This window comes from Leptosomus discolor, chromosome 8, assembly GCF_034619465.1.
Source record: "Leptosomus discolor isolate bLepDis1 chromosome 8, bLepDis1.hap2, whole genome shotgun sequence".
In the NCBI taxonomy this organism is placed as follows: Eukaryota; Metazoa; Chordata; class Aves; order Leptosomiformes; family Leptosomidae; genus Leptosomus; species Leptosomus discolor.
The window spans coordinates 40,273,955-40,301,771 of NC_141398.1; the positions used below are offsets into that span (position 1 = coordinate 40,273,955).

General features: G+C 46.9%; 1 protein-coding gene across 1 annotated transcript in view; it reads left to right on the forward strand.

Moving 5' to 3' along the window:
* LOC104350187 (axonemal central pair apparatus protein HYDIN) overlaps nucleotides 1–27,817 on the forward strand; it is a 96,745-nt gene that overhangs the window by 63,340 nt on the left and 5,588 nt on the right. The window contains exons 13-22 of the mRNA XM_086468819.1: nucleotides 163–398; nucleotides 1,269–1,369; nucleotides 2,661–2,796; nucleotides 3,237–3,401; nucleotides 6,691–6,843; nucleotides 14,738–14,976; nucleotides 17,316–17,571; nucleotides 19,440–19,583; nucleotides 21,321–21,464; nucleotides 22,315–22,628. Coding sequence (XP_086324945.1) covers nucleotides 163–398; nucleotides 1,269–1,369; nucleotides 2,661–2,796; nucleotides 3,237–3,401; nucleotides 6,691–6,843; nucleotides 14,738–14,976; nucleotides 17,316–17,571; nucleotides 19,440–19,583; nucleotides 21,321–21,464; nucleotides 22,315–22,628 — 1,888 coding nt within the window. The remainder of the gene's footprint in view (nucleotides 1–162; nucleotides 399–1,268; nucleotides 1,370–2,660; nucleotides 2,797–3,236; nucleotides 3,402–6,690; nucleotides 6,844–14,737; nucleotides 14,977–17,315; nucleotides 17,572–19,439; nucleotides 19,584–21,320; nucleotides 21,465–22,314; nucleotides 22,629–27,817) is intronic.

Consider the following 27,817-nt stretch of genomic DNA (forward strand, 5'->3'; position numbering starts at 1 on the left):
TAAAATGGAACTTAAGTGACGGCAAATTCCTCGCTTAGCTTCTTCATCAGCTGTAATTCAGATCAAAAAGAGCTAAACTCCAAGCGCAGTTTGATCATAACAGAATATTCACACCAGGAATCATGGGTGGTGGATAAATTCACATTTGTGTTATTTTCCCAGGTTTTCCTTGTACCTTGTCATGTCGCCTCACTAACACCTCCTTGGTGCCCATGACGTTCAAACTTCGCATTCCTGGGGATGGCTTGGGAGAGCCAAGTGTTACCAGTTTTGTTCAGATAGCAGACAACACTCGCCCATCCTGGAGAAAAGGAGCCCAAAGTCATGTCAAGCCAACCGAATTTACCATAACACCCTCCAGAGGGACCATCCGCTCCCAGGGACACCTGGATATCCAGGTAGGGGAAGAGTGCAGCCATACATGCTTCAGCAGGTGGAGCTGAAGCTTCACTGATGTATCAGATGGCTTTGGTGATGCTAGCTTGGAGCATAACACAAGTAAGATATCTGCAGTAGCATTAGGCTTTTGTTAGCTGGGTTACTGTGGGGCTTTTCTGAAAGAGAAATGGTTTGTTTCCAAAATCATAAGCTGAAGACCGTGTACCATGTGATCAAGTACAGAAGCCATTCATGTGTTTGAGAGCTGCTTAGAGCAATTTCTTTGATTTAGAGTGGGCAGAGGAAGGATGAGTACAGAAGGTGGTTGTTAAAAAAAGAGATGTCATTGTATAAAGCAGTTTGCTTTTCTTCCCAGTCTTATTTCTCCTCTCCTGTTGTGCAGAATGAGTTGTATTCACTGCAGTGATCTCCAACGGGGACTAAAAAAGCTCTGGCAGCCATGAATGGCACGTCTTCTGTGTTTTCATGCTTTTCGTGGACTTTTGCTGGGCCACATTTTGCCCTCTGCTTCCCACTGTAAAGCTGAACTCATTCTATTAAAGTCAACAGATTTCCTCTGGATTTTTGCTATTGTAGTTGAGATTAAAAATTAGCCCCTTAATTTTAATATGGTGGCGGGTAGAGCATTAGTCTAATTGTGCTTTAATTTGGCTTACATGTGTCCTGCTAACTGCAAGGTGTATTTAACAAAGCAGATGTTCTCAGAAGCCTTTTGTTACTCCCAGAGACAGTGTTCTACACGTGGGCCAGCAGAAGAATTAAGACAAAATTCTCCCTTTTCTTACTGTGGAACGAGAACCAGAGGACACCACCCTTGGATAACGGCTTTTGGGAGTCATGAAGTATTTGATGCTGTTGTCTTCCACCAGGTCACCCTGTGTTCCAACACCGTCAGGAGCTATGAGCTGGCACTGGTGGTGGACGTGGATGGTGTTGGCAAGGAGGTGTCGGCGCTGCTCCTCACAGCCAGGTATCAGCACTTTCCTTGCAGCTTATCATCTCTCCTTATGCATCCATCACCAGCATGTTGCCTCACACATGGTTTGTTTGCTTCAGCTCCAAATGAGAAGTGTTGCTTAATGAGCTAGTTCTGCCCAGCTAGATACGAGAACAGCAGTGCTTTGAAAGCAGCCCGTGTTGAGAAGCACCTGTGCTCAACGGACAGGCATGGCCCTGAGCTCCTTTTGGAAAGGGAACAGTAATTATACTCATTATCAGCCTTGTTTTTGGTGCTTGAGGTGTAACAAATTTCCACAGGGCCACCTCTCCTCCCTGCAAGTGGTGGGCTTGTGCTGGGTTGTGACCAAAGTACAACATTTGTTTGGAATGCAGCGAGCAGCCTGCTGAAAGCTGGTGTCTGGTTCGGTTAATGAAGACACGTGCAAATAGGAAAGGGGCTTATGGCAGGACTGATGAGGGAAAAATAAAGGCAAGATCTTACGAAGGGGAAAATAGTCCTTGATGTGGAAGGTGAGTGAGCTCAGGTTTCTCTGCTTCCTCTGTTTCTTTTGAGCATTAATGTTCTTAGACTTAAGCCAAAAGTAGTTGTTGTTGCAGCCAGATTCAATCCTGTTGTGCTGCGGCGGGTGTCAGTTTAATTACAAGAGGGATGCATTTCACTGGTGCTGTTCCCTCTCCCAGGCAGAGTCATTCAGTCAGTGCCTGGGCTGCAATTTTGTAAAACAAGAGTAAATGGGAACAGATAGTGCACGGACCTGTGGGCGTGAAGGACCAAGGTAGCTGTAGGGACTGGGAGAGGATGATCACCTGCTGCATGAGGCAAGTGGTGGCCTGTGCCCTCCATCGCTGGAGAAAATGGCTGAGTTTTCAGGCAGGGCAACAGTGGTATGGGAGAGGAGGGAGTCTTTTTACTGGAGTCTTGTGTTCCTTGAGTCTTGGTAAGCCCTAGTCCTTGGTGGGAAGGCTCCTCCAGAGCTCATGCCTTGCTGGGACTGTTGGGAGGGTCCTTGCAAGCCTCCTAGGGGAGAGTCAGGGCAAAGCTGGTAGGACAGCTCTGGGACAGGGCACTCTGCTCTGCCTGGGCACTTGGCAGCCTCTGTGATGCTGAGTCTCAGGGTTTGTCCCTCCTTTACAAGAGGTTGCTGAGTAAAAAGAAGTTAAGGTGATTTATCACTGTAGGGGTATTAAATGTCTGTTTGACAGTGACAAATGTGTTAGGCTCCATTTCACGCTATTTGGGGAGTAAACATTCTACATTCTCTCAGTATGTCTAATTCCCTTTTGGTCATCTCTTTGCTTAGATGTGTGGTTCCTCTGCTGCGAGTGCTCAACCCCATCGTGACGTTTCAACAGTGCTTACTAAAATTCCCTTGCCAGCAGACGCTGACCCTTGTGAATGATAGCGATCTTCCAGGCTGCTACAGGGTTCTTCCTCAGGTTTGGCACCGCATTTGCCTCCTGCCCTCAAATGTTATCGAGAGGTTTATTAAGAAAAAAAAGTGTTTTGGATAAGACCTTGCTAGTTTATATTCAAACCTAAAGGTTTGCAGAGAACAGGAACCTACCTGAGTATAAACTTTAGGAAGCAGTTTATATTCTGGTCTTTGGGATGCTTTCATGCAGGAGAACTTACAGGGTTGTGAAAAGCTGCTGCAAGGAGGCTGCCAGCACAGGAGTGGGTGTTTGTGGATGCAACAGCTTTTGAACGCCCTGAGGATGCTAAGCCCATACAAGTCTTGCATCTTGTTTTGTGCCTTTCTGTTTTTCTCCTAGGGATTTTTACAAATGTGTGTGAATTGCCAATGTGGTAGATGTTAAGGAGCTTAAAGTTTCTTCAGAGGTCCCTCTGAAGTTGCATTTGATTCTGTCCCTTATAGAAACACAAGGAGGATGCTGCTGTGTGGTACTCCAGCCCCATGCCGTGTGGCATTATCCAGCCTCACAGCTCGGTGGAGGTCCCGTTTACACTGGAAGTCCAGGTGATGGGAAAGCAGGACACCATTGCTCATATCGCGGTGTTTGGAAGTGAAGGATCCCCACTGGTGAGTGCGAGGGGAGAAGTGTGCCTTTGTGCAACTCATCTTGGTGGGGCAAGAAGCGTATAGGGATTTTTCCAGGGAAAACAAGAACTTGATATGACTGGTGTGGGTGAGAAAAGGAGGGATTCATGGTGTAAGCAACAGCTAATTCCTAGAGAAGAGGAAGGATGGTATCCTCTTAGGTGGTAATCTAAGTGTCTGACGCAGCATCTAATTATGGATATGTGAGATGTGATAATAAGCTCAGTCTGAAACCCAGCACAGTCCCTGGGTCTCATACTCTGCTGTGTTATTAGACGAACAGCAACTGCTGCTTCGTTAGGGCTTTTGTTCAGGAGCACACAGGGACCTCCCCGAATCCTGCTAAAGAAAGCGTTGTGTAAGGAACCATGCTGAAGGGGTGTTTTGTGCAAGGCTGGATTTGAGCTTTTCTGAAGGTCATGTTCATCACATCTGAGAAATATCCATCATATGTCTTTGCCAAAAGCCCCAGCCACATGAGTCTCCACACCGCTTGCATCTGGAGTGGAGAGACTTTTTTTTTTTTTTTCCTACCAAGCTTGGCCATGGATGAGGCAGAGCAGTCCTGGACTAAAGCCTCCTAAAAGACATTGTTTGCATTCAGGCATATGCAACAGCAGCAATGGCAACATCATGTAGGCAAGAGAATGTTTTATGTAGTGTCCTGGCTTCATCTAGATGAAACTGAGAACAAACCTAGTTAATGAAACTTTAATTGAAAATTATATTAAATTTTGAAGCAGCTCTTTTAAAATGTCTTGTCATCTCTCTGAGCATGAAAGAGGATGTCAGAGGATTCCTGAGAACCTTAAGCTTTCTGTAACAGAAAGGAAGGCTGACGTTTTGGAAGTAGTTGCAGGGATTTAAACTTTCATTAAAATGAGTGGAAATGATGCTGTTAAATCCCCTGGATGCCACTGAACATCACAACCCAGGCCGTTATAGATGTGCGTGTAAACCAGTCAACAGGAAGGGCAGGCAGTGCAGGCTTTGCAGAGGAGTCTGCAGTTTGACAGAACAGTTGCTCATAAGCATAGGGCGTGCTTCCCTTGGAAAGGAGGGTTTCGCCCCACTAGAATAACCAGTTGCTTAACTCTCAGCTTGTTTTTTAACTACAAATTTCTTGCAAAGCTTTTACCTTTGGATTAACAATTTATGGCTTCAAAATTTACCTTGCCTTAATCTTTTTTTTTTTTTGGACGCGAATGTGTCAATCTTTCACCCACAGGATGAGCATTTCAGCTGGAGAATCCTAGCTGTCACTAAAAAAATTACTAGTATGAGATTGAGCGAGTGTGTCTGTGCCCATTAAGTTGATCTTTAAGGTGCAGCATTTATGCTGGTTTCTGCCAGCACCCGGCGAATGCTAGTAGAAACCTCGCTGGGTGTATCAACAGCACAGACTTGAGTTTCTGGCTGTCACGTGACATTCTTGGCATTTTCTATAGGTCTGCCTGGTAGTTTGAGTCCACTATCAGTGGTTCCCTAGCTGACTCATCCAAAGCTTTCTGGGCTAGCAGAACAGGTACCTGTCCTGTTATACAGCACACACTGGTGGCAAATCCTGCTGGTATCACTCATATGATGCAATCTGACCTCAGGAGTCACTGCAATAAAGCAAAATATGAGCTTGCTCTTACTGTCTTAGGTTATGCTGCTTGGTATTGACGCTATCTTTAAACAGTTAGGTGAAATACGGTACAGATCTTTCATCCAGGTTGTGCAGGGTCGCTCCATGGGTCTCTTGGCTGGTTTTTGTTTGCAGGTGACTGCGTGCCAGCTTCAATTCTGTGTATGCAGTCTTCTGCATTAAGGAGCTGGTAAAACCCAACCCTGGGGTTACTGGTGGCGAGGCAGTCTGGTGTGCTCTGGGCAGGGGATTTGGCAGCTGGCCGCTATCAGCATAAGCAGTCACTCAAACCACAGCTGTCTGCCAGGGACAGCTGCTCTTCATTTAAATGATCAAATATGACATTATATACCTGCCAACAAAGCCAGCAGTGCTGCTGGGGGTGTGTGGGTAGGTATGGCAATATTACTGATGGCAAAGTTGCCATCTCCTTTTACTGCCTTTCCCTGTGTGTCCTGTTGCCTGTAACTCTGCTAAACAGGGTTTTTCTTCTCCCTTTTAGGAAGACTGTAGACGAGTCACCATCCCTGGAGGTGTTCAAAAGACTTATAGATGTGGTGCTTAGGGACATGGTTTAGTGGTGGGCTTGGTAGTGTTAGGATAATGGTTGGACCTGATGATCTTTTCCAACCAAAATGATTCTATGAAGGGGTTTTTTTTTATAAGCCCTTTCCTTGGCGAGAATGTATCATGTCAGTACACACTCGTGTTAAAACAAGCTAGCCTAAGCATCCTCCAGATGTTGTTCTGCTCATTTCCAAAGGGCCCTGCCCTGACTTTGCTGCTTCTGCCCTGCTGTCACCTGGAAGCAAAGCTAGCTGGTGAGGCACAGCTCTTCCCTTCAGCTCCTCCTTCCTAGGAGCTTTGGGCAGCATCACTCAGACTGCAGCTCTCCATGCCTTCCTGCTCCTGGAGGGATGAAAGGTCCATCATCATGCCTGGCTTCAGCTCCTTATTTTTGAGGTACCAGCCTTGGTACGTGATTTTTGGCTCTTACTTGCACACGGTAGCATCCTGGCAAGGGATGAACGTTTTTGGATGCTGCTTCTTCTGGCTGAGTTGGACTAGTGATTCTGGCTGCTGTCAATGCCATTTCATTGTGTCAGACATTATTAAAGGTTTTCCATCATGGAGGCTGGTTTCTTTTGTGGTTAAATCATACTCTATGCCTTCCAGTGAATCATACAACATCTTGTCAGTGTTGGGCGTTTTATGCATTCAGATCCTGTTTAAGAGTTGGGGTGTTTAGAACTAGTGAAATCTGTCAAGACTGGATAAATTCCCATTGTTTTTAAAGATGGGTTAGCAAAGGGATCCGCATTCCTCCTCTAATAGACTGAGCAGTAAAGGGAGTGGGAGCAGGTACAGGGTAGAGGAGGGAGAGCTAACAGTGTGGAAGAGGAGTGAAAAAGCCAGCGTGAGGATCAAGGTTTCTTTATCCTCTGGTAACAGGAGCTTGTGACTTTCAGGTGGGATCACTCCAGATTCAACACTTGCTCCAGGCCTTCTGTTTCAGTCTTAAAACACTGAAAACTTCAAACAGATGTAATTATCCCCAGCCTAGGAGTAGCCTTAGAGCTGTCTAGTCTTTTTAAACTTTTCCTGTTGTTTTTTGTCTTTCCTACCTGCTTCTTGGAGCAGAAAATCCATTTAGTGAGCATCGGAGAAGGACCAGTTGTCTACGTGCATCCAAGTAAGATAAATTTCGGCAGTATCCAAGTTCTACAGGATGCTTCTCGAACTCTCCGCCTCTCCAATCAGACTGTCATTCCTGCATCCTTCTGGGCAGAGATGGTAAGTATCTGTGGGGCTATTTTCCAATGAAAATGACTGGTCTGTAGCAGCCTGTGATTTGATTTTTACATGCAACATTTCCGTATTTCTATCTGAGAGAGAAGGCAAGATATTCCATTGGAATGCGATAAGAGGAGCCTGGCTCTGGGGACAGTTTTAGCTGGGGCACCCCTCAGTTAAATAGAGTTTGCATAGATTTTTGGGCAGAAATTAGTCTGGATCATTTTTACAAGTTCTCCTTTTATTTTGTGGAAGGTATTTAGCTGTGAGAGTCATGGGTTTTGGAGCTCTGAGATCAAGAGAATGCCGTGCCCCTTTGCTCCTGAAAGAGCATGGATTTCCCTATGGTTTCCCTTTTACATCTGCATTCACTGTGTGTCAAACTGCTGTTAATGGTAGAAACTAGGATGTGAGGTGTGTCCTCAAACTGCTCGTGGCGAGGTGCGTTTCACACCTGCTGGGTGTCAAACCAGCTGGGCTGTTGCACAAAAATATACTTTTAAGGGTTGTGTACTTTCAGTCTGTGGACTCTAGTGTCGCAGAGCCTTTCTGGACACTAGCTGCAGAAAAAGGCTATTTAATTCACGGAAGCTGCATAGTGTGCCAAGCTGCCTAGCAGAAAGAGATTGAGTTGCTCCTCTGGCAGGGAGAGCAAGGCTGACGCAGCCAGGAAGGGCTCGTGTGCTGAGGCTGGGTGGGATGTGCTCCCTGCTGTGAGGGGCTTGAAAACAGGGTTCAGAAGAGATTTGTTCTCCATGCTAGGTGGGTTGGACTTCTGGAGCTTATGATAAACCCAGACCTGGCACTGCAGGCTTGGTGGTGTCTGTGGATAAAGCATCAGGCAGTGTGTGAGAGTACAGGCTCAGCCTCCTGGGTCAAGGAGGAAGGGGCTAAATTTCCCTCTTGCTGCTTTTCCAGCTGTTTGGGGGATAAATGTAACCTCAAAGTGGGGGATTCCCAAGGCAGCTTTCTTTGATTCCACAATGAAAATCTGCTTTCCAACTCTGCAGAGAGCAGACCACCTCGAATGGGTGGTACTGGTGTATAAATGATGGGGTTTGCATGCTTGTACCAGGCACTGACATGCAGAGCTGTTGTGGTACTGCTGTCCCGGGGTAATGCCTTCCCTCCCTCCCCTGGGCCACTTGCAGTGTACCCAGAGAGGCTGGCAGGGGTAGATGTGCCTCTCCATTGCTTCAGGGCCCTATTGTATGGGATTGAGTAATAAATCCTATCCTGCTTCACTGCAAGCTCTGCCAATATTGTGCCTAATCAACAAGCAGAACAATAATATGAGTGGTACAGGGATGGTTTCTTTCCCTGCAGTAAGATGGGCTCTGCTGCTCCACAGTTCCCGCTGCTGACTCCTCAGGGTTGAGTTACCCCATGGTGAGCATCTCAGCTTCTCAGGACAGCTGCAGGTATCATGGAGATGTTCAAGCAGGCAGGTCCCAAGAACCTGCTCAATCAGTTGTTTCAGTGGGGGCTCTTCAGACTCTTCAACATGGTGATGCTGAGCCTGCCGGGTGGGACCAGCACTGTGGCAGGCAAGATGTGCTCCAGCTGTTCCCATGCCCTCAGCAGCTGCCTACTTTGGTGCTGTTTTGCTGCCTCAGTTGAAGTTTTGTCCTTTTGCTGCTGCCTTAGGCTGTCTGGCAGTTTATTGGAAAGAACAGAGGACTGAATAATTTTAGAACTAAAATTTGAGATGCAGTGGGGTGTCAGGGTGAATTGCACATGTACATCCGAGAGCAGAACTGGCTCCAGCTGCCCCCTTAGCCTAGCTGGTGGGTGACTTGGGCATCCTTCATTCAGTTGTGCCCTTGAACTCAAGTCTTGTGTTCTCTAAGATGCCAAAGCTTCTGCTTTGATTTCCTGCTTGGAGATTGCTGGAGGACGCTGAGCTGTGATTTCCTCATCTCCCGTTTGATGGCTAATCTCGAAACCATGGCTGTTTGCAGTTAGGTTTATAGATCATGGTCCTCACTTGAAAGAAAGAGCTATTGATTGAAATTTCCACAGCAGCATTGGATCAGCAGTGTTACAGCACACTGACTGGCGGTTCAACAAACTGAATGAGATTAAATTAAGGGGCAGCAACAAGGCAAGTAAAAGGCTGGTGTCTTGTCCAAAGGAAAATGCTGTAATGCAGATGGCCATGCTGCCACCTTGGTGGTATCCTTAACTGTCATGTGCAAATCGCTGTTCCTGTCAAGTCAAGCTTTCTTCTTTCTTTATGGGAGAAAAGAGAGTTATCTGAGCAAGCAGAGATGTTTTTTGTGGATAACTTCAGTTTGGGATAGCAACATGGAATTACCTGGAGTACCCTTGTGCACAGTCTTTCCCATCCCCCTCTCCTCTCTGTTGGACGAGTTGCAGGGAGCAGCACTGAGCATCTCTGCCACCAGAAGGAAATAAGTAAGGAACCTCCAAAGCTGTGCACCAAGATGGGGCTTTTTAGGTTTGAAGAGTGTATGGACTTCATACTTTAGGCTTCTGTTGGCTTATCCTTGCTTGCCAGGGTGTCTGCGGGTCTGTGACACTTGGGACCAGTGTGTCATCCCATGTCATCGTCTGAATTCTGTGTCTGATGTGCTTTTCCTTGTCAGATTGCTTTCCCAGCTGCCAGGCAGTCCTGTTAGAGAATCCTCTGGATCCAGCAAGGGGAGGATTTGTTTTTTTCTTGGGTAGAAAAGTCTGGAGGAATAGGTCAACATGAAGGAGCTGTTGCAGCTTAGCTGGGGGCTGATGTGACCTGCTGAAAAAGGTGCCTGTTTCTCCTCCTTGCTGCTGCTATCATCTTCTTTTCCTGTTTCCCCAAGTGTCTGATTTTTGCCATATTGACAAGTGCGAAAGAGTTGTATTGATTAATGGAAGTGTTTGGTCTCCCTGCAGAAGGGGAGAGAGGAAAAAGCATTGTTCTTTGATCGTTCCCTACTTGTTCGTTGTCACTCTGTCTTCTCAGGGATCTTTTATTTGGCTACTAAAAATGACATCTCTGGGCATTACAGAAGGCAGCTGCATATCATGCCTGTGTGATCAGGAAAGAAAAGACAGGCCTAGGGTGTAATTTTTGTTAATCAGTGGCAGCTTTCTTCTGCCTGCATAACCACCCTGCTGGGTCTGTTATGTGCTACTGCAGGGAGACAAATGGTGGTTTCCTGGTGCCTTGTAATAAGGGAGGAGAGAGAAAACCTTTCTTGGGACTTCCTCTTCTTGTGACAGTCTTAATTTGTGGTCATGTCTCCTTTGACCTGATACCTGACCTCCCTAATCCAGAGCCCTGTGCTCTCAATGGAGCTTGCTGCCACCTGGTTTCCAGCAGCAGTTGTACAGCCAGCTGTGCTGGCATCTTCAGGAGGGTGCCTGGTGAGCAGGTCCCCTTCCACCTTTGCAGGTGAGCAGGTCCCCTTCCACCTTCGCAGGGGAGAGATGACATCAGATTCAACTGGAGCTGACATTGCAGAAAAAATCAAGTTTTGTTTATTTTTTTTTAAAAAAGTTGTAATTGTTTATCTTCTCAGTGGGATTCACTGGAGAAAAGTCAGCTGATTTCCAAGCAGCGTATAAAGGCTCTTGGTCAAACATGGTGTAAGCAAGGGGAGAACACGCAGTTCCCATTCCCATACTCACTTCTCATTAGTGCAGGATTTCTTTCATTTACTAATTTCATTGCTTATTATCTCAAACTTTTGATGACATTCCCATTATTAAAGAAACGACCATATGGAGAGACAGCAAAATACTGAGATAAACTTAAAAACAGTGCCAGTGAAGGGATGCTGCTTTAGTGATTCTGTTTCTTCTTCTGGCTGATGGATGATTTTGTTGTTATCTGAGCGAATTGTGCAGGCTGCAGGGAGGAAAGGCTTTGAAGAGTGTGTCGGCATTGTTCATAGCTCTCTCCAACTGCTCTCACTGAAGTCAGAGCAGACTGGAATTGGCAAGAGGGTGTGTTTTAAATCTACTGTAAATTGCCTTTTTTTTTTTTTTCACCACAAGCATCTGAATAATTAGCCAGCCCTTCAGTGTTTGCTTGTAGTGAAACACAGGCAGACAGTGCCATGCCCTTCAAATGATATCCGCAATGCTATTTAGAAATGAGTGTTAAATTAACTTTTTATGGGCAGTGCTGGCCCTGAATATGTGGTCTCTTCCAAGGTGAGCATATCTTTTGAAGATAAGATGCATAGGCTTAACTCTTTCCAGAGCTGTCTCAACAGAGCCTTACGGTGCTCCAAAAGCTCACCTTTAGACTTAAACCATTGGTGTGGGTTTTAAAGGCTGTGTTTTGCTAATACAGCACTACCAATTTGCGGATCTCCACACAGTTTGGTCTTGCCAGAGCTGGAGGGAACAGTTCATCATAGCTAACCATGCCTGGAAACACATGGTATCAGTCATGAACAGGGGTCATGGCCAAGAGTGTGCAGTCTTGTGCTGGCAACCTGAAAAAGGTGGAAGGCTGTGTCCCTCCCAGTGTCACACATGCTTGGGTCCAGCAGGCTTAGGTCCAGGGCATATGGCTTTTAAAAAGGGGATCAGAGGTTTGGAGGAGACCTTGGAAAAGGTCCCTGAAACCTGGCCGTGGGGAAGAGTTTGTTTCTTATGTCGGGTATCTTACATGAGTTCATGCCCTTTCAAAATTGCTGTATTTCAGTAATCGAAGAAATTGTTATTGTGCTTGTCTAGGGAAACTAAACTTGTCGTATTGTGCTGCACCCACTGGCCAGCTGAATTGAAGAAGGGTAGAAGTCTTCAAGGCAATTATGCTCCTACAAGGAGGAGTGACTCAGATAAGTGCTTTTCCCAAAGGAAAAGCAGGAAGAGTTTGGTTATTAAATGTTGTACTTGGCAGTGGTTGGCCAAGCTGTGTCCTGACTGGAGAATCCCGATGTGCAGAGTGATGGCACTGGTCTCCCCAGCCCAATAGGGAGAGCAGATGGGATCTGGAGGGGTGAGCTATGGACAGGCGACACAAATGGAGACAAGCCTCATTACCTCACTCAGCAGTCTATTAGCTGAACCAAACGTGACAAATTAGGCTCCACTGTTAGTGGCAGCGAGTGCCACACTTCAATTTTTATCTTTTCTACTGGCTTTAGAGGCCATGTCTCTTGATTTCAGTAAAACATCCATTTGATGGTGCTCTGGGGAGGAGGCTAAACCAAAGTGGTCCCTGTGCTTTTGCCAGGGAGATGCTGGTGCTGAGGTGCCAGGAGGAGGCTGGTTGTTGGTGGGAGCATATAGCCAACCTCAGGCTCTGATCTCCACCTCCTCCTGGGGCTTGGGGTGCTTTTGGGCTGTCTTCTGTCACTGGCAGCTTGTGCAGATAAAGAGTAGCCTTGAAATGAAGAACATGAGGTCCCCCGCCTTGGGACTGCCAAGACACTTGCGACAAGGCTCTGTGCACAACTGAGGTAGGATGGGGCTTTATTTCCCCTTCGCATGCAATCTCTGCAAGGAGCGATGGGTCAGCCTGATGAGGTGTGAATGCTGTCTTGCTAGAGCTGTAGCTTGGTAAAGTACAACTGCGTTTTTAATATTGAGTTCTGCTTCCTCTTTCACTTGCGCAAGGCCAGAATGACCAGATCACTTTAATTAACTAGCCTTAAGTAGCTTCAAGAGAACTGAGTGTGGTGGCTCCTCAGTTGTCCCTTAGGGCAGCCATCCTGCCATCTCTCAGATGCACTCTAGTTATAACCAAATGTTGGCAGCTCTTCTTCACAATGGAAATCTGGCCTGGGAGAAGCTAATGATCTCAGTATTGAACTTCTTGATTAAGTGATTGATCCCAACGCTTGCCTAGAACTCAGGGACTCTGATGTCCAATAGTGCAAGCTCCTACAGGGACAAAAATAGCCACTGTCTTTGTCTATCCAGTGCATACAGCTATTGCATCATTTTCCGGAGCATTCAAGGATAAGCAAGTAGCAGGGATGTTATCAGAAGTTAGATCTTGGTCTTCAAAGTGGATGAATTTTTTTTAGTGTGACTCTGAGATATTTCTTGTCTCTGGGACACAGCCTGGATGGGTGTAGGCAGAAGCTGACCTAGAAACCTGAGTGAATCTAGCCCGGCAGAGCCTTTTGGTCCTGGCATGTCTCCTCTTCAGTGATGCACTGTGCTGCCCCTTGGACCCACACCAAATGCTAACTGAAAGAATGAGGACACGATGTAAATCGTGCTCCTCCGGAGTGGGCTGTTGGCCTGGCAGGGCCTGTTGGGTCTGTGCTGGGTCACCCTGGGAAATTCAAAGTCTGGCTCCATCAAGACAGCCTATCATTATTCTTCAGTAATAGTTTCTTGGGTACAATTTACTGCCCGGCTTGTTGCCAAGCTTTGATAAATGAGCTTTGTCAGATAGCAGACTTGCAGATTCACCTCTGGAGCAGAGCTATCAGGTCTCCTTTTCAAGCGAGATACCCTGTGTCAGCATGAATCAGAGGAAGAGTTGTACATTAATGTCAATGAAAACTTAAACGCCCACCGGCTTGATATGAACGTGTTGGTTGGGTAGCCCTTGGCTGATGGCAGTGCAGTGCATGTCTCCAAGGCCTGGCGATCAGCTACGGGCAGGATGCAGCAACAGCAGAAGAGGGTTGGTGGGATCCTGTGTGGTCAGTGAATGTTTACCCTGTGCCAACTACCTTTTTCCATCCCATTCTTACCTGAGACTTTCTTTTGCAGCTCTAGAGGACAAATTAAATGGAGCTGAGTTTATTGGTTTTGCCAGCGCCTGAAATAATTTTGATGCCTTTGGCATGCTCCATCCTGGGATGCAGGCGTGCAGACCTGACCTGCTCTCCATGCTGGGCACAGTTAGCCTAAGGAGATGCCATAGCTCAGGCACCTACACACACTGTGGGGACCCTGAATGCTCACCAAGTTATTGCTTCCGTGGCCTCCAGCTAATCTTACCCTTGTTAGCAGAGGTCGTTTTGAGGGGGTTATTTAAAATGCTTCCCATGACTTTGAAGTGCTGCTTGGTTTTCTGATGCTTTTCTCCCTTGGGCTGGCTGGTGTCCTGTTAAAGCTCAGTGCTGACAGCCTGACGGATGGAAACTCGAGCTAACTTTACCTGGATCTGGCCTTGCTTGGATTGTGTCAGGTCTCCAAGCACATCATTGTTTTCTGTTAAAAAAAAAAAAAAAAAAAAAGGGGGGGGGAAAAAACCCCTTCTCTTACAATACTGCAGAGTTCTGGGTGTGTAGTGCATGTCATCCCAAACACAGCACTGAACTGTGGGGTGCAGGTACCACCACCACAGTGATGGACATTTTGAAGGTGTACATCTACATCCCAGTGCATTTCATGCTGGACAGGGAGCATTGCATGCAGCTTCTCTTCTGCAAGCAGGCTTGCTCCCTGTGAATGTGATTTTAGATGGGCTGGAGGTCCAGCACCCTTATTGCCCCATTTGTAGAGGGAGGTGCAAGAGAAACCGGAGAAAGAAAGTGCTTGGGAAGCCCGGGCCATGTCCACAGGGCATGTCTTGCAGTTTTCTTTGTGCTTATTGCTTTATTGCCCTGCTATAAACACCTATAGCTGAATTTTCCAAACCCAGCCACTGTGGTCGGGAAGCCAGTAGAGTGAAAGCAGCTTCTCTTAATGCACACTCCAAAAGAGAGGCTGGAGGGGGAATAACTTTCTCTTGAGAATGAGCATCCCTTGGGTTGGGCAAAATTGGGTTAGTGAAGTGAGTCTGTTAAAGGAGGGTAAAATATAGGTTGTTTAAGCTCCTCCATAGCTGCTGTTTCCAGGTACTGCAGCTTAGATTTAGGGAAATTAAGCCTTTATGGGTTTTACCCTCATAGCTTTAGCCTTCCTTTTCCTGCCCTCGACCAGGCCTCCCTGGTTTCCATCCTAAGTTAGTGTTTGCCCTGTCTTACAGTCTGGCAAATGCTCATGCTGGAGGATTGAACCCAGTAAAGGAGTGATCCCCCCTGAGGCCGAGGTGTCTGTGGCTGTCATAGCAAACTTGGATGATACTGAGAAGTTCAAGGACAAGGTGAACCTGTACATCAAGAACAGCCGTACCTACGTCATCCCTGTCCGGGCTGTTGGCATTGGCACCACGATTGTCACCGACAAACCATTTGCTCCAGAGCTCAACTTGGGACCTCACTTCAGGTAGGTTAACTCTCAGCTCCCACTTCTCCCGTGAGCTCAGCAAGGAGGAGTTTTGCTGTAGTCCTTCAGGCTAGTTCTTTAGTGCTCAAGGTCCTGGCTGTGTTTCACTGAAGCCCCAGAGATTCCTTTAGAGACATTTTATGGCCATTTGAAAGTTCTTAGATACCCTCAAAAGCCACCAAAATGGAAAGCAGTTGCTAAATTGTCACTAAATTGTCTTCAATTATAAAACACTTATTTTCTTACTCTATCAAATAAAGATTTGGAGGAAAACAGCAGGTCCCAGAAGCCTCCAGCTGGAAAATGCTACATTACAAGTATAAACATATTTCCCTTTGCAATAACATTGCTTGCTTTTCCATTCACTATGGAGTATCATCTCACAACAACAGAAAACCTTGGCGGTAGCTTGTTAGCAACCCCTCAACTAAATTAATGGTGCTGTTTTGTTTCCCTTCTGCCCAGCAGTCCTGGAAGAGCAGCAGAATTTCTTTGCCCTGTATTATGCTTCAGTTCACTCCTCTTTCCCAGCTTCCCTGCCAGGCTGCTCTTTATTAGACATAGTTGCTCTTTCCTCGTTTCTCCTGCTGGCTTTCCTGGCTGTCTTCTCTGCAGCAGCAGCCTGAGGCACGGGCAGGTGAGGTGTCTGCAGGACCAGCTCTGAAAGGGAGAGGGGGAGAAGCCCGCTGAGGTTGGGTGGGATAGATTGGGAGTGTTAATGGAAAGAGCTTAGCTCGAAGGAGGGCATTCACTCATCTTAATGCCTGTGTCTGAAACCAGGCACATTTTTATAAATGAGAGAAAAATAAGCCTTTTCAAAGTGCGGCTTGCCTTGTGTTGGAGACCTCTTGGGATGAGAAGAATGGTCTTCTCTCTGTTTGTTCCTTTCCCTGGCTGCAAAGACGGTCCACAGTGCTCTGATACTGAAATTTTGGGGTAGAAAGGACAGGTTAATCCTACCTTAAGCATTTAGGATAGATTTTGAGGGGCTTAAATATGCATCCACAAGCCATCCACATAGGCAGGGACGTTGCAGGAAAGTTGGTGCTTGTCCGGTGTGTCTTGTGCTCTGTGCAGCCACAAATGGCTACACAACAGAGGGGACAGTGTCAATGAGATCGATGCCATTGTCTTCTGCCACCCTTCATGTCTTCGCCTGCATACTCGGTTTGGAGTTGTTGTCATCGCTGTTGGCTGTAGAGCTGCCATTGGGTGAGCCCAGATGAGTTGGGCTTTCCCAGAGCCACAAATTCTGCACCTACCCAAAGCTTCTCCAGGCTTTCAGCTGTTGCTCTTCACAACATAAACCATTTCATACTGAGCTTGTACACATCATTTTTAACAGTCTGTTTCAAAGACTAGTTTGTTATATGCTGTCACTTCTGTGTTTGTATTTAGCTGCTTGTGGCAGACATATGTTTTGTCAGCCACATATTCTGTACCTTTCAGAAAAACAATAACTGTTCCAGGAACATTTCCTGGCCATGCTCAGATTTATAGAGAGTAAAATAATTGCTCCAGACTAGGCTGCATTTAGTGTTTCTTTACATGGAGGAATCAATTTCCATTGAATATTCATTTAGGTTTATATCAGCTCTAGCTATTCATCTCTTGTTGTCACTCCATTCCCCCTCAGCAGCTAGACCCAGTCCTGCTGCTGTGTTCGTATTGGGGAAGCTTCTGTTGATCCTGTGTTATCACAGTGCATTTATCTTCCTAGAACACAAACAGCTGCACTGTTCAGGCAAAGGGTGCTATGTTGGGGGTCATGAGAGTTGGATGCTCCCTAAGGGTTGGGGGGATGAGGGGGATAACATGGGTGCCAGGGCAGGGTCCTCACCAGTGAGGCAAGTGATGTCCAGATCACCAAATTAGTCTATATATCCTGCAGCTTCCCAATAGCATCTTTAGAGGAAGCCACCTGAGGCAGCAGCTCCCAAGGGGAAGGTGAAATGGCAGTGAAGCTGTTCCTCCATCCGCTTGCAGCCAGGACAAGGCCAGCTTAGCATCTGATGCAGTGAGACCTGCAGGAAGCACCTTGGAGAAATGCTCTGATTATTAAGCACCAAAGGCTGGTGATGCTCTGTCCACAGCAAATGAGATGGTGATCTTCATGAAGCTTTTTCTTGCTGTATGCAAAGAGACCAGCTGCTGGATGGTGATAAACTTAGGGGCAACCAAGGTCTGACTTTTGCTAAAGCTTTGATCTAGGTCAGCCTTTTCAGAGGTGGTTTTATTGCTGAGTGCACTGTCAGATAATGCCATCGGGGCGCTGAAGCTGGGCGACCTCTGGGAGATAGCAGCTCCTGTGACATTTTCCATCTCTGCTTCTCTTCTAGCCTGGATCCCTGCCGTTACCGCTTCAAGATAACGAACAAAGGACGACGCACCCATCAGATCTACTGGACAACAGAAGGTTTTCCCGTGTTTCGCCAGCGTGATCACCTCCCTGCCATCAGTAAGACCAAGGGCAACAGTTCCTCCCAGAGGCCCCAACCTGCCTGCCCTGTGTTTAAGCTTCGACCGCTGAGGGCAGAGCTGATGCCGGGCAAGACTGTGGAGATGATGCTGGAAGGCTTCTCCAGCACTCCCCAGGTGAGGTCCCCCACGAAGGCTGTCCCTTCCCCATCAGATCAGCTCCACTGGGACTTCTTCTGCAGCACCTTGACATTTGCCTTCGAAAATGAGCAAGTGCTTTCAAGAAACTGTTTTAATGCCAGAAGTTACCATGGCAGCACCAGTTGCTTTCCTAGCTGGCCACCATCAGTTGCTAAGGCTTTTTCGTGTTTCCATAGCTACCATAAACCCAATTTGCTGATACCAAAACGCGGGCTGAAGGAAGTATTGCTACTTCAGGAGCAAATGGCAGGTTACAAGGTGTCGTGTGCTGAGGCAGGAAGGAAGGGCAGAGAAAATAAGTTCGGTTAGATTATGAGTACAGGCAGAAAGTAAATTAAAAACTGCAAAGTAATATATCTAGGGGAAGCAGTGAGTAAAACCAGCTGCGAAGGGAGGGAGTGTCTGGGAGCAGCATCATTTTTCCTCTGTAGACAAACATGAGCAGAGGGCTTGTCTAGCGCTGGGTCCCAGAGGAGAAAAACAAACACAGTGTGTCAGCTCTAATGATCAGAGTGACGTTCATCCATGTGGGAAACTGTTCCCAGGGATCATTATAATTGACAGTTTGTCTTTTGTCAATATTTCCGTAACAGCCTGCCTCAGTGTCCCAAGGGCAGTCAGGTCTTGCAGCACCCTTGGGTGGCAGCTCAGAGGGGAACATTTCAGCAGGGTCACTGAGTGCCTTTCTTCCCAGGGGAAATCCAGCTCTGCCGGGAAGCTGTCAGCTAGCCCTGGTGTGTGTTCCCTGGCTTCAGGGCCACTGGGCACAGATGTTTAAGCAAAAGTGGAATAAATCTACATTAAGCTCCTGCTGATACTGGTGTTTTAAAAGGTTACCTCAGCGGTAGCTTGAGGAAGACTTGATTATTCACCCAGTTGCCTGAGATGGGACTGTCCCTGTGCAGTTCTGAGCCCAGAGGTTTTGCTGCAGATGGGAAAAAGGTACCAGAAAGAAAATAAAGTGATCAGGGCACTGGTGAGGGTATCTTGCCTGGAAGGTCAAAAGGGGATCTGTGAGCTCAGCTGTGGCTACCTGGCTCCTGCAATCAAAGCCAAGACCATGGGAGCAGGCTTTCCACCTTCCTTAGATCTTGAGAACTTAATACTCTTCAGGTTGGCTAGAAGCCAAACTCCCTGCATTGCACGTGCAACACAGAGGATTTTGAAGTCTGTAGGATCTGAAGAGGAGTTGGGTTGTGGTGTTGTACCAGAGGGAAGAGTGAGAAATGGAGGAATTTGAGGAAGTGAAACCATGAGAAATCAGGAAAAAGTCTTGAAGCATCCAACTTATGCAGAGGGTTTTCATGTGAAGTGCAAGACATCTCTTTCCTGGGGAGATTTCTTTTAAAATGAGCTCTAGGAGGGCGCAGTACGTCCTAGGAATGAGTGATCCCTTTACCTGAAGGCTGGATGGCTATTTGATTATTTTTTTTTTCCCCTGGGGATGCTTTCCACTAAGCTTCCAAGGAGGGTTTGCTGCCATTGGCCCTTCTATCACCTCTTTTTCTTAATACACCTCTTCTTTTTTTAATCAATTCCTAGAGCTTTCTGTAAGCATTATGCTTGACAACAGACAGGACAAATAAAAGCAATAATCTTTTGGGGCAGGGGTTGTTACAATTGTGGGCAGCACATGACTTGCAAGTGCTGTTTGTGGCTATTGGGGTGTAGCATTACAGACATTTGAGTGCAGAATAAATAGGATGCAGCATGAAAAGAAAAAGGGGCTATTGAGGAGACGAGGGACTGTAACTGTGTGGCAGTAACATGGTCTGTGGTTGGGTGGCCAGCAAATACAGGGTGTTTTCTGGACCCACTGGGTGACGTGTGACTCTTGCATGCAGATGGTGAAGGAGCGGCTGCTGTGTCATGCCATCGTGGGAAACAAGGCAGGGAATGCACAGATAATGCAAGTCGATGTCACGTGTGAGTTTGTTGCTCCCGTTCTGCAAATGTCCTCCAGAGAAATCACTTTCCGGGTGGAGAAGGTAAGTCTCTGGATTGCATCCTGGCATTCCATAGTGTTGCTGATGACTGAAAGCCTGTGGGGCGTGTGTGCTTGTGTTCAAGGGAGGAAGTTGAGCAGCTTCTCCAAGTCCACGGGGCTTTGGCTATTGATTTGAGTGGGATGAAGCTTTTGCCATTAACACAGAGATCATTATTTTGCCCCTCTGGAGTTGGGGACAGTCTCACTATCTCTGTTCTGCCCTTCTTGATGTGGAAACAGAATTGAGCTGCTGAGCCAAGGGCGTAGGGTGAGATGATGTGTGGGGACCTACGAGAACAGTGTGGGCTTTGCACAGCTGCCTCAAATGCTGGGGCTGCAGGTGGGAGAGCAGATCACTGCAGCTGAGCAATGCTAAACTCCTTCCTGCCCTTTCTGAGGTGCTTTATAAAGTAAGTGAAGATGTTTTTAGAGATGGGAATGGTTTTCTTCACCAAAGTAAAACTGAAATTACAGCTGCTCAGGGATCGTGGAGGGGATCATGGTCACTTCTAGAGAGACACTGGTTTCTGTCCTCTGTATAAAAGGGAGGGTTTTGAGGATCCTCAGAGGCACGGTGATGTCTTAACACTGATCCTGTAGGGAAGCTGAGAAAGACTGAGATACCTGTCAACTCCTCAGTCTGATGAGGAAAAACTGTCATCTCTTGTCTCTCTTTGCCTTCTCTGCTGTTGGTATGGATGTTAGCTCTTTGCATTTCCCCAAGCCTTACTTTCTTCAAAGGACCTGCAGACGTCCTTCAGCTGCAGTGATAACACCAATGCAAAGCAGGTGCCCTTTGGTCTTCTGATCCTGACTCCTGCATCATCTTTTCCTCTCCCATGAGGTGTCTAAAAAAAGAGAAGATTTTTCATTATTTATTTTCTGTGTTTTCAGGTCTCTCCTCTGGTTCCTAGGCTTCCAGAGAAGCACAAATTCCTGTGAGCAGGCGGTTCAGATTTTAATTAGAAGCTTTTCAGCCATCCCTGATGTCTGCCTGTGGTCTGCTTGATGCCGTGCGCTCTGATTTATCGAGTGCTACGACACTGCAGCTGTTTGATATCAAGACATTCAGAACTAGTTTCCCAAACACTGTTTATTTTCTATAAACCATGCAGGAAGCCCAGAGCAATGCATAAACAGGAAGAAATAGCTTAGGCTGAGCTTAGCTTTGAGGCTACAGACACCTTGTCGCTGTAGCAGGGGCAGCAGGAGACATGTTGCAACCAGACTGTTGAGGTTTCTAGCTGACTGTATGTGCATTTAAGTGTTCAAAGCTATCTGCAGGCTCTCCACTATGGGCCAAATCCTGCTTGCTTTTCTCCTCTGAGTAGCATCGCTGCTTTTATGAGGCTACTAGAGCTGATAAGGTTGTAAGAAATTACTGTCTGAGTGAAAATAATCTTGTGCCATTCTGCCCAAGAGAGGATATAAAACTGGAGACAAACAGTCTGGGTTCACTTTCTGGTTTTGATCTTGTTCAGGCAGCTGCCTCCTCTCAGGGTCCTGCTCCCTTGTCTGTATGCAAGACTGTTTCCCTGTCCCCGGGGATGATGTGGTTTCTAAAAATGAAAAACATATGGTATACTTAAAGAAAAACCTTCTTGAAGGGTAGAAACTAATAAAAATAGTGAATAGAGATGTATGCACTTTTGGGGTTGAAAAATTAGAAATGCATCAGAAGGGGAAGGAGATCCATGGCCACTTCAGGTTATTTTTTCCTTGTCTTCTGTTTCTGTAGCAACCCAGTGATGTCCTGACTCTTCAGTACAAGCCTCTTTCTTTAAAAAACGTCTCCTCACTGCCACTCAGCATTGTCCTGACCTTAGGGCAACCTTTCTTAATCTGTGATGTGGACCGGCAGCACCTCCCTGCAGATGTTCAGGTGAGCAGCCACGGACCTTCCTACTGGTGGGGTTTGAAGAGGGAGGAACATGGTGGTGCGTTTGTGTTGGGAGGTCCTCTAGTAGACAAATTTATTCTTTAGAGTCAGCCATAGACTGGCCTGAACTAAATCAGATTTGAAATTAGCTGCTGAAGCAAACAAAATATATCTGAATTGGGAAGATATGTCCTGGCTCTGAGACTTGAGAAGGGAACAGACAACTAGGTCTGGTCAAGCCATGTAGTAAAGGTGTCTCCTGGAAACTATCCCAGCTCTTCAGCAGCCATCCTCAGATAACCTCAAGAGCAGCTTGCTCTCCAAGGGCAGCCCTGCTTTCAGGAAGGCTGAAGATGCTTCTCCAGCTGCTGCCTGGCACCTGCCCCATTGTCAGTAGAAGCTGGTGGACATGGACTCTGCTAAACACATGTTGTAGGCATGGCCACCACTTCTGTGCCATACCAGTGAGTAGCCTCTGCAAGGGTGGGGCAGCAATGCTATGTCACTTGTGCTGTGAGATGAAGGAGTTCCTCTAGAGGCAGGGCAAAAGGCCTTAGTGTGCCAGAGTGCTGATTTGGTTGTATATTTAGCGTATAGCTTTTGTGGGTCCAGAATTCAGTAGAACAATATTTATTTCCCTCTTGTATTGGTGCAGAGCACAGTGACATGAGCCTGACATAGTCTCAAACAAGAGTCTTGTGGTGCTTGCAGTCAGGCACACACTGTGAAGAAAATGAAGGATGACCTGAGAAGCCCGAGTTTGGGGGTCACACTTTGAACATTTGCATGTTTTGTGCTATCAGACCTTGGGACTTCATCACACTGGTGATTAATACTCTTCATCTCCTCACAGCCCATCAAGCTGGAGGTAGGGGAGGAACTTCACCTCTCTATCAGGTTTAACCCTGCTTATGAAGAGAATTTGAGTATCCGGGTAGTGGAGAAGGTTCTGAAGATAAAGTTCCTTGAGCATCCTCATGAGGAGCTTGTCACCATTCGGGGAGAAGTCTACTTCCCAAATCTCCGTATCCAGACCACGGCCCTGGACTTTGGCTGCATCTTGAATGACACTGAAGATGTGCGTTACATCGAGATGACCAACTGCAGCCCGCTTCTTGTCCAGTACAACTGGTCATTCCTGACAGACAGCCACATGACCCAGATGAGGTACGTGCACCTTTGCCCTCTCTTGAAGCTCCTCTTCCTGATCTCCTGTTTGTAATTTGCAAAGACCAAGGCTGTTTGCCTGGGATGTGACAAATCGCTTTCAGCTTTCCCTTGTGGAAGAAACACCTACCAGCTGTGGTCAGGCTAGATGCTCAGGGGATAGGTGATCTCCACCTATGTGGCTCTTGGAAGGAGACAACATTCTCCAGCCAAGCTGGGACTGTAAAATACTACCAACACTTTTCGCATGGCCCATAACTCAGAGTCCTGCTTTACCTCTGGAGCTACAAAGCCATGCTTAGGCACTTGGACAAGCAGATATATAGCATGACCTCGTGTCCTTCCCTGCCAACCCTATTTGTTGTTACTTCATGCTAAGTGCCACCAGGACAGTGCGCTGCTGTCTCAGCCTCTTCCTGCTGCTTTGCTGTAGCCCCTGTGCTGGTTCCCCTGGGAAGGAAAGCTGGTGTGGAAAGCCGCTTTCTCAGACTTTTGTGGCCTGAGGCAAACACCACCTTGGTGAAGTGAGTTTTTGTCTGTTGAACTGCATGTCACATTCACAAAACAGCTATTTAGTGTTTTACGGCAAAACAGCAGGTTCTGCTGTGGCTTTAGGTACAGCTGTAGATGTTGGTGGGAGCACTTGTCTCAATATCCCTGGGAATCCCCAGGGCCATCATTGGTCTGTGGTTTCCAAGCCCAAGAGCAATCTTGCAGTTGTGCTGGAGCACATCTGTAAACACATTTCTAGCAGTTCCTCCCACTGTGGCCTCTCTGCATAGTACAAAAGTCTAGTCTGGGCAATTTTAATTACAGTAGCAAATGGTTTTTCCATAATGCCCTAGGAAACCAAGCAAAGTTAACTATTGTGCATTGAAGTGCTGCTATTACAAATAATAGAGATCATCAATAAACAGTTTTGTATAGGGAATTGGGGTTTGGCTCAGAGCAGACAACCTATTGGGAACTGGAGATTAGCTGTGGCTGTGAGGAGGGCTTGGAGGAGAAGATCTGGGCACTGATCACATTCACAGCTGGGTCTTACCAAGTAACAACAAGGCTTTAGCGTGGCCCTTCTTGATGCATAGTACCTTCTTGATGCATAGTACCTTCAAGAACAGACCCTAAAATGCAGAGGAAAGTCTGCAAAAGCAGGTGCAGGGAGATGGGCAGGGAAGGAGGAGCAGGGCTGTAAGCTCTGTTTGGGGACTCCTGTCATCTGGTAAATTACATGAGGGTTTAATTACAAGCTAAAGGGAAAATCTAATTTTAATGATAGAACAATGCATATACTTTATAATAACAGAGAAACAAGGACATTACAGCGAAGCCTGTGTGGAATTAATTTCCTCTGGGGCCACTTGTTGGCTAGATGCCTGTTTACTTTACTTTTTTTTTTTTGAACCAATTTAGGTTTTTGGAAATGTGAATGCTGAATCAGTTTTCAGTTTTTAATTACCCCGGCTCCACCTAAATTGGCTTTGCTGGACCTCAGCCTGAAGGTGCTCATTCTTCCAGCAGATGCTGAGTCACCGGACTCTGCTGAGTCAGTAGCAGTTGAGGGTCCTGAGCATCTGGCAGGATAGGAGCCTCTGCTCCAGAGGGTTTGGCATAGCCCCTTTGCTGGCTCGTTAGTGCTGTGGATGTTATGACAGCTCCCTTTTCTGCTCTGCATCTTAATTAAGCAGTAATTTACTCTGGGTCCCTCAGCAGACACCATGTGATTTTCCGTGGCAGAGCTGCGAAGGAAGATGGTCTCCAAGCTATTAACACCTCAAATTGCTCATTAAGAGCCCAGCAGAAGGGCAGCATGTCAGATATTATTTCTGGCCCACATTAAGCACTGCTGATATTCTAAATTATCAGATCAAACTAACTAAGTCTGACATCGAGGGAATCAAACATCAGGTCTCATGAAGGTGAGATCAATAGAATTTAACTATCCATATATCTAACTTTGCTGGAGCCGATCGTCAGAGACTCCCAGCATCAATCAGGCACACATATTTATTTTGTCCAGGAGAGAAAAATGTTGTTTCTCTGCCTGGACAAGACTCTGTGTGCTTAGAGCTTTTTTCTCTTCTAATTGTTCAACCCATTTTTTCCTCCTTACTCTTTAGTCACTGCTGCTACTTTGAGCAGAGCAATCATATAAGCAACATAGTGCAACCATTGCTGTGTGGTTGGACATGCCCAGCTCATGCCAGCCGGTGCCCCTTCTCTGACAGTCCTGAGCCATAAATCTCTCGTGGTTACTCTTCTTCTAGACCTTTGTGGTTAGAGACAGAATGAGAACAGGCTCTCCTCCCCCCTTGGACCTTTGGTAGCTCAAAGCTGAGTTAAGCCTTTGCACTAAGATGTATTCTGTAGCATTGAAATGGATCTCCAGAATTTCGCAGCAGGAGATAGTAGATCTGGAGTCAAATTCAAACTTTTCATTGTATTTCTTACCTTAAAGGGTTCTTCTTGAAAGACTGATTTGTCCCCGTTTCTAAGGGCAGTTATCCAGCTCCTCAGCTTTGTTTGGGATTCCTATCGAAAGGAAGACATTAAATCCAAAGGAATACAAGGATTTTCTTGGAGACCTATGGCAAAAGCTGCCAAAGGCTCATCCCTGAACTTAGCTGTTCTCTAGAGTTTTCATCCTTTATTAAGGATCCATGCCTTGTCATTTACTTTGAACATTGCTGTTTCTGCATCACCTCTTTGTCCCCTTCATGCGAGACATGTTCCCTCCCTGGGATAGAGCTAATACTCACACCAAGCGGTCGGTGTGCCAGGATGGATCAGCAGGGAGCTCTGCACCTCTGTGGCACATGTCAAACCCCCTCTGTGTGTTGATCTGACATCTCTGGAGAGTGGGAACTTCTTGGCTACAAATCCAGCACAATGAATTGCCACTAGATTCTTTGGGGAAAGGGTTTGTTGAGCTTAACATGTAGAACATGACTGTTTCCTTTCCATAGAGGGTTTTCTCAGCCAATTTGTTTTGAACAAACCAGGAGCCTTTCTCCTCCCAAGTGTGTCATCCTGTAGCATTAGTAATTTCTCATGCCTCTGCCCTCTCTCCTTCCATGTCCCCTGGCAGGTTGCACTGCAGGGACCCTGCAAGCCAGATCCCAGCATTGTCACTGACAAAAAAAAACCCAATTGTGTTATATTTGATGGGGTTTTTGCTTTCTTGTTTTTATAATAAGGAAGAAATGGAAAATGCAGGCAGTGAAAAACAGTGCAAGGCAAAAATCTGACAGCTGTGCTCTGTCAGCCACCGGAGGGGAGAGGTAGCAACACCAGCAGCAAGAATATACGTCAGAAATGCATACATCCACCCTGCCACTGATGCTGGGGAGTCTCAGAGGGGTGACAGCAGACCATACCCTCTTCTCACCCCCAGTGCTGTCAGCTGCTTGGGGCAGTGCATTTTGGGCTTTTGTAGCCCTGTGGGTGCTACTTTTCCTGCTTAAATCCCATGGGTAACTTAGAAAAGGGCTGAGTTGTGAGGGAAATGTGCTGCTGAACACATCCTTCATCTGTGCGTGGTTTGGCAGCAGCAGAGAAGCAGTTTGCTTGGTGTAACAGAGAAGTAGCCTCTTATTTCTCAGAGATGGAGTATCTTGGAGCAATGACTGGGGGCCAGGCAGGCTTCACCTCTGAGATGGCAGTGCAGCTGCCATGAACAGCTTATGGAGAGGCTCTGTACTTGTGAACAGAGACAGTGGGGAGCTGAAGCAAGGGAGAGATGGAAATTTGCTACCTGTTCCACCCAGACAGAATGAAAAGTAAATAAAATGATTGCCAAGGAGGGATTTGGAGCCAGACGTAAGCGAGCATATGTTGTTAGCGAGTCTATATTAAAGACGTAAACCTGGATACTAGTTGGGGTACAGTGATGCTTTATCAGGACAAAGGTTGGGGGGTGATGATGTCCTGTTTGTAACATGTCTGTAAGCTTCTTCCTTCTCTGCCTTCACCTTCAGCACAGTGACCATCACCATGCACCCTCCATCTCTATGCCTCTTCCAGCCTGCTGCTGCTCTTTTCCCAGCTTGCTTGCTGGCAAGTCAGCCAGCCTGCCCAGGCCTGGGCATGGCACCTTCTGGGTGATGACTGCAAGTTTGAGATGGCTTCTGCTGCCCCAGAGCTTCTGACCACTGGTTATGCTGTCACACACCTGGAGGACTTTTACCTAGGCCATTGCAATGGAGGTTGGAGCCCAGAACAGCCGCATGGAAATCGCTTTAACTATTGCATTTGGGTTTTCTGAGGCTCAGCCGCCTCCTTTGTACAAGGGTGACAGACCCTGAGAGCTGTCATTTGCCTCAGTGGACTGGGGAGCAGCCCCAGGGGGTTCAAGGACTGAGGGTAGGGGAGGCAAAGGAGAAGGCGTTGCTTGGGTGAAAAGCACTGCACATCCCACTCAAAGTGCTGTCAGGCAGCTGGCTGTCTCCCTGGCTTTGTCCTGTGCCATCAGGACAAAGCATGGGAGGTGTCCATGTGCCATCCATGCAATGAGTAGGCTGCGGTTGGATGGGGGTTGCCTTCTGATTTTATAGCCAGTCAGCGAACACTGGCTGGAAGGTGACTTCTTGCTCTGCCAGTGATGTTCAGCTGACAAACCTGGGGAGTAGCATCTTCTCTCTTTGCTTTCTGAACATCTTCATTACCCAAGGACACAGCAGGAACCCAAGGTACGCTTGCACTGCAAACAGCGTCCTTCTGCCTATAAATGCCGTTACGCCTGTGCTGCTTGGATGGCTCATGCTTTGTAATTCCCTTTGGGCAGAAGGCTGCAGCTCAAGGCCCATCTCTGCAGAACTTTACTCTTTATGTGACAAAATGTGGATTTTTGTGATGGTGTTGTTTGTGGGAACTGCTCATTGCTCAGCCTGGCTGAGGCAGAGCAAGAGTATCGTTTTGGGAACTGCTGCTGTTGCTTCTGCTTCATCTCTTTGGTAGAGCACTGAATAAGGAAGCCATCGGATGAAATCTGGGTGGCAGGATAAGCTATTTACTCCCGTTTGCTGTCCTGCTGTCACTGCATGTGGCAGTGATGAATAAGTAAGGTGACATAATTTTCCAGACCTCTCTTCTCTTTAACTTCTCCAGCTGTTTCTCACCCATCACTCTTTTCCTGCTTGCTGCAAGCTATGTGTCGAACAGCTTTCCCCAAGGGGAAATTCATCTGAACC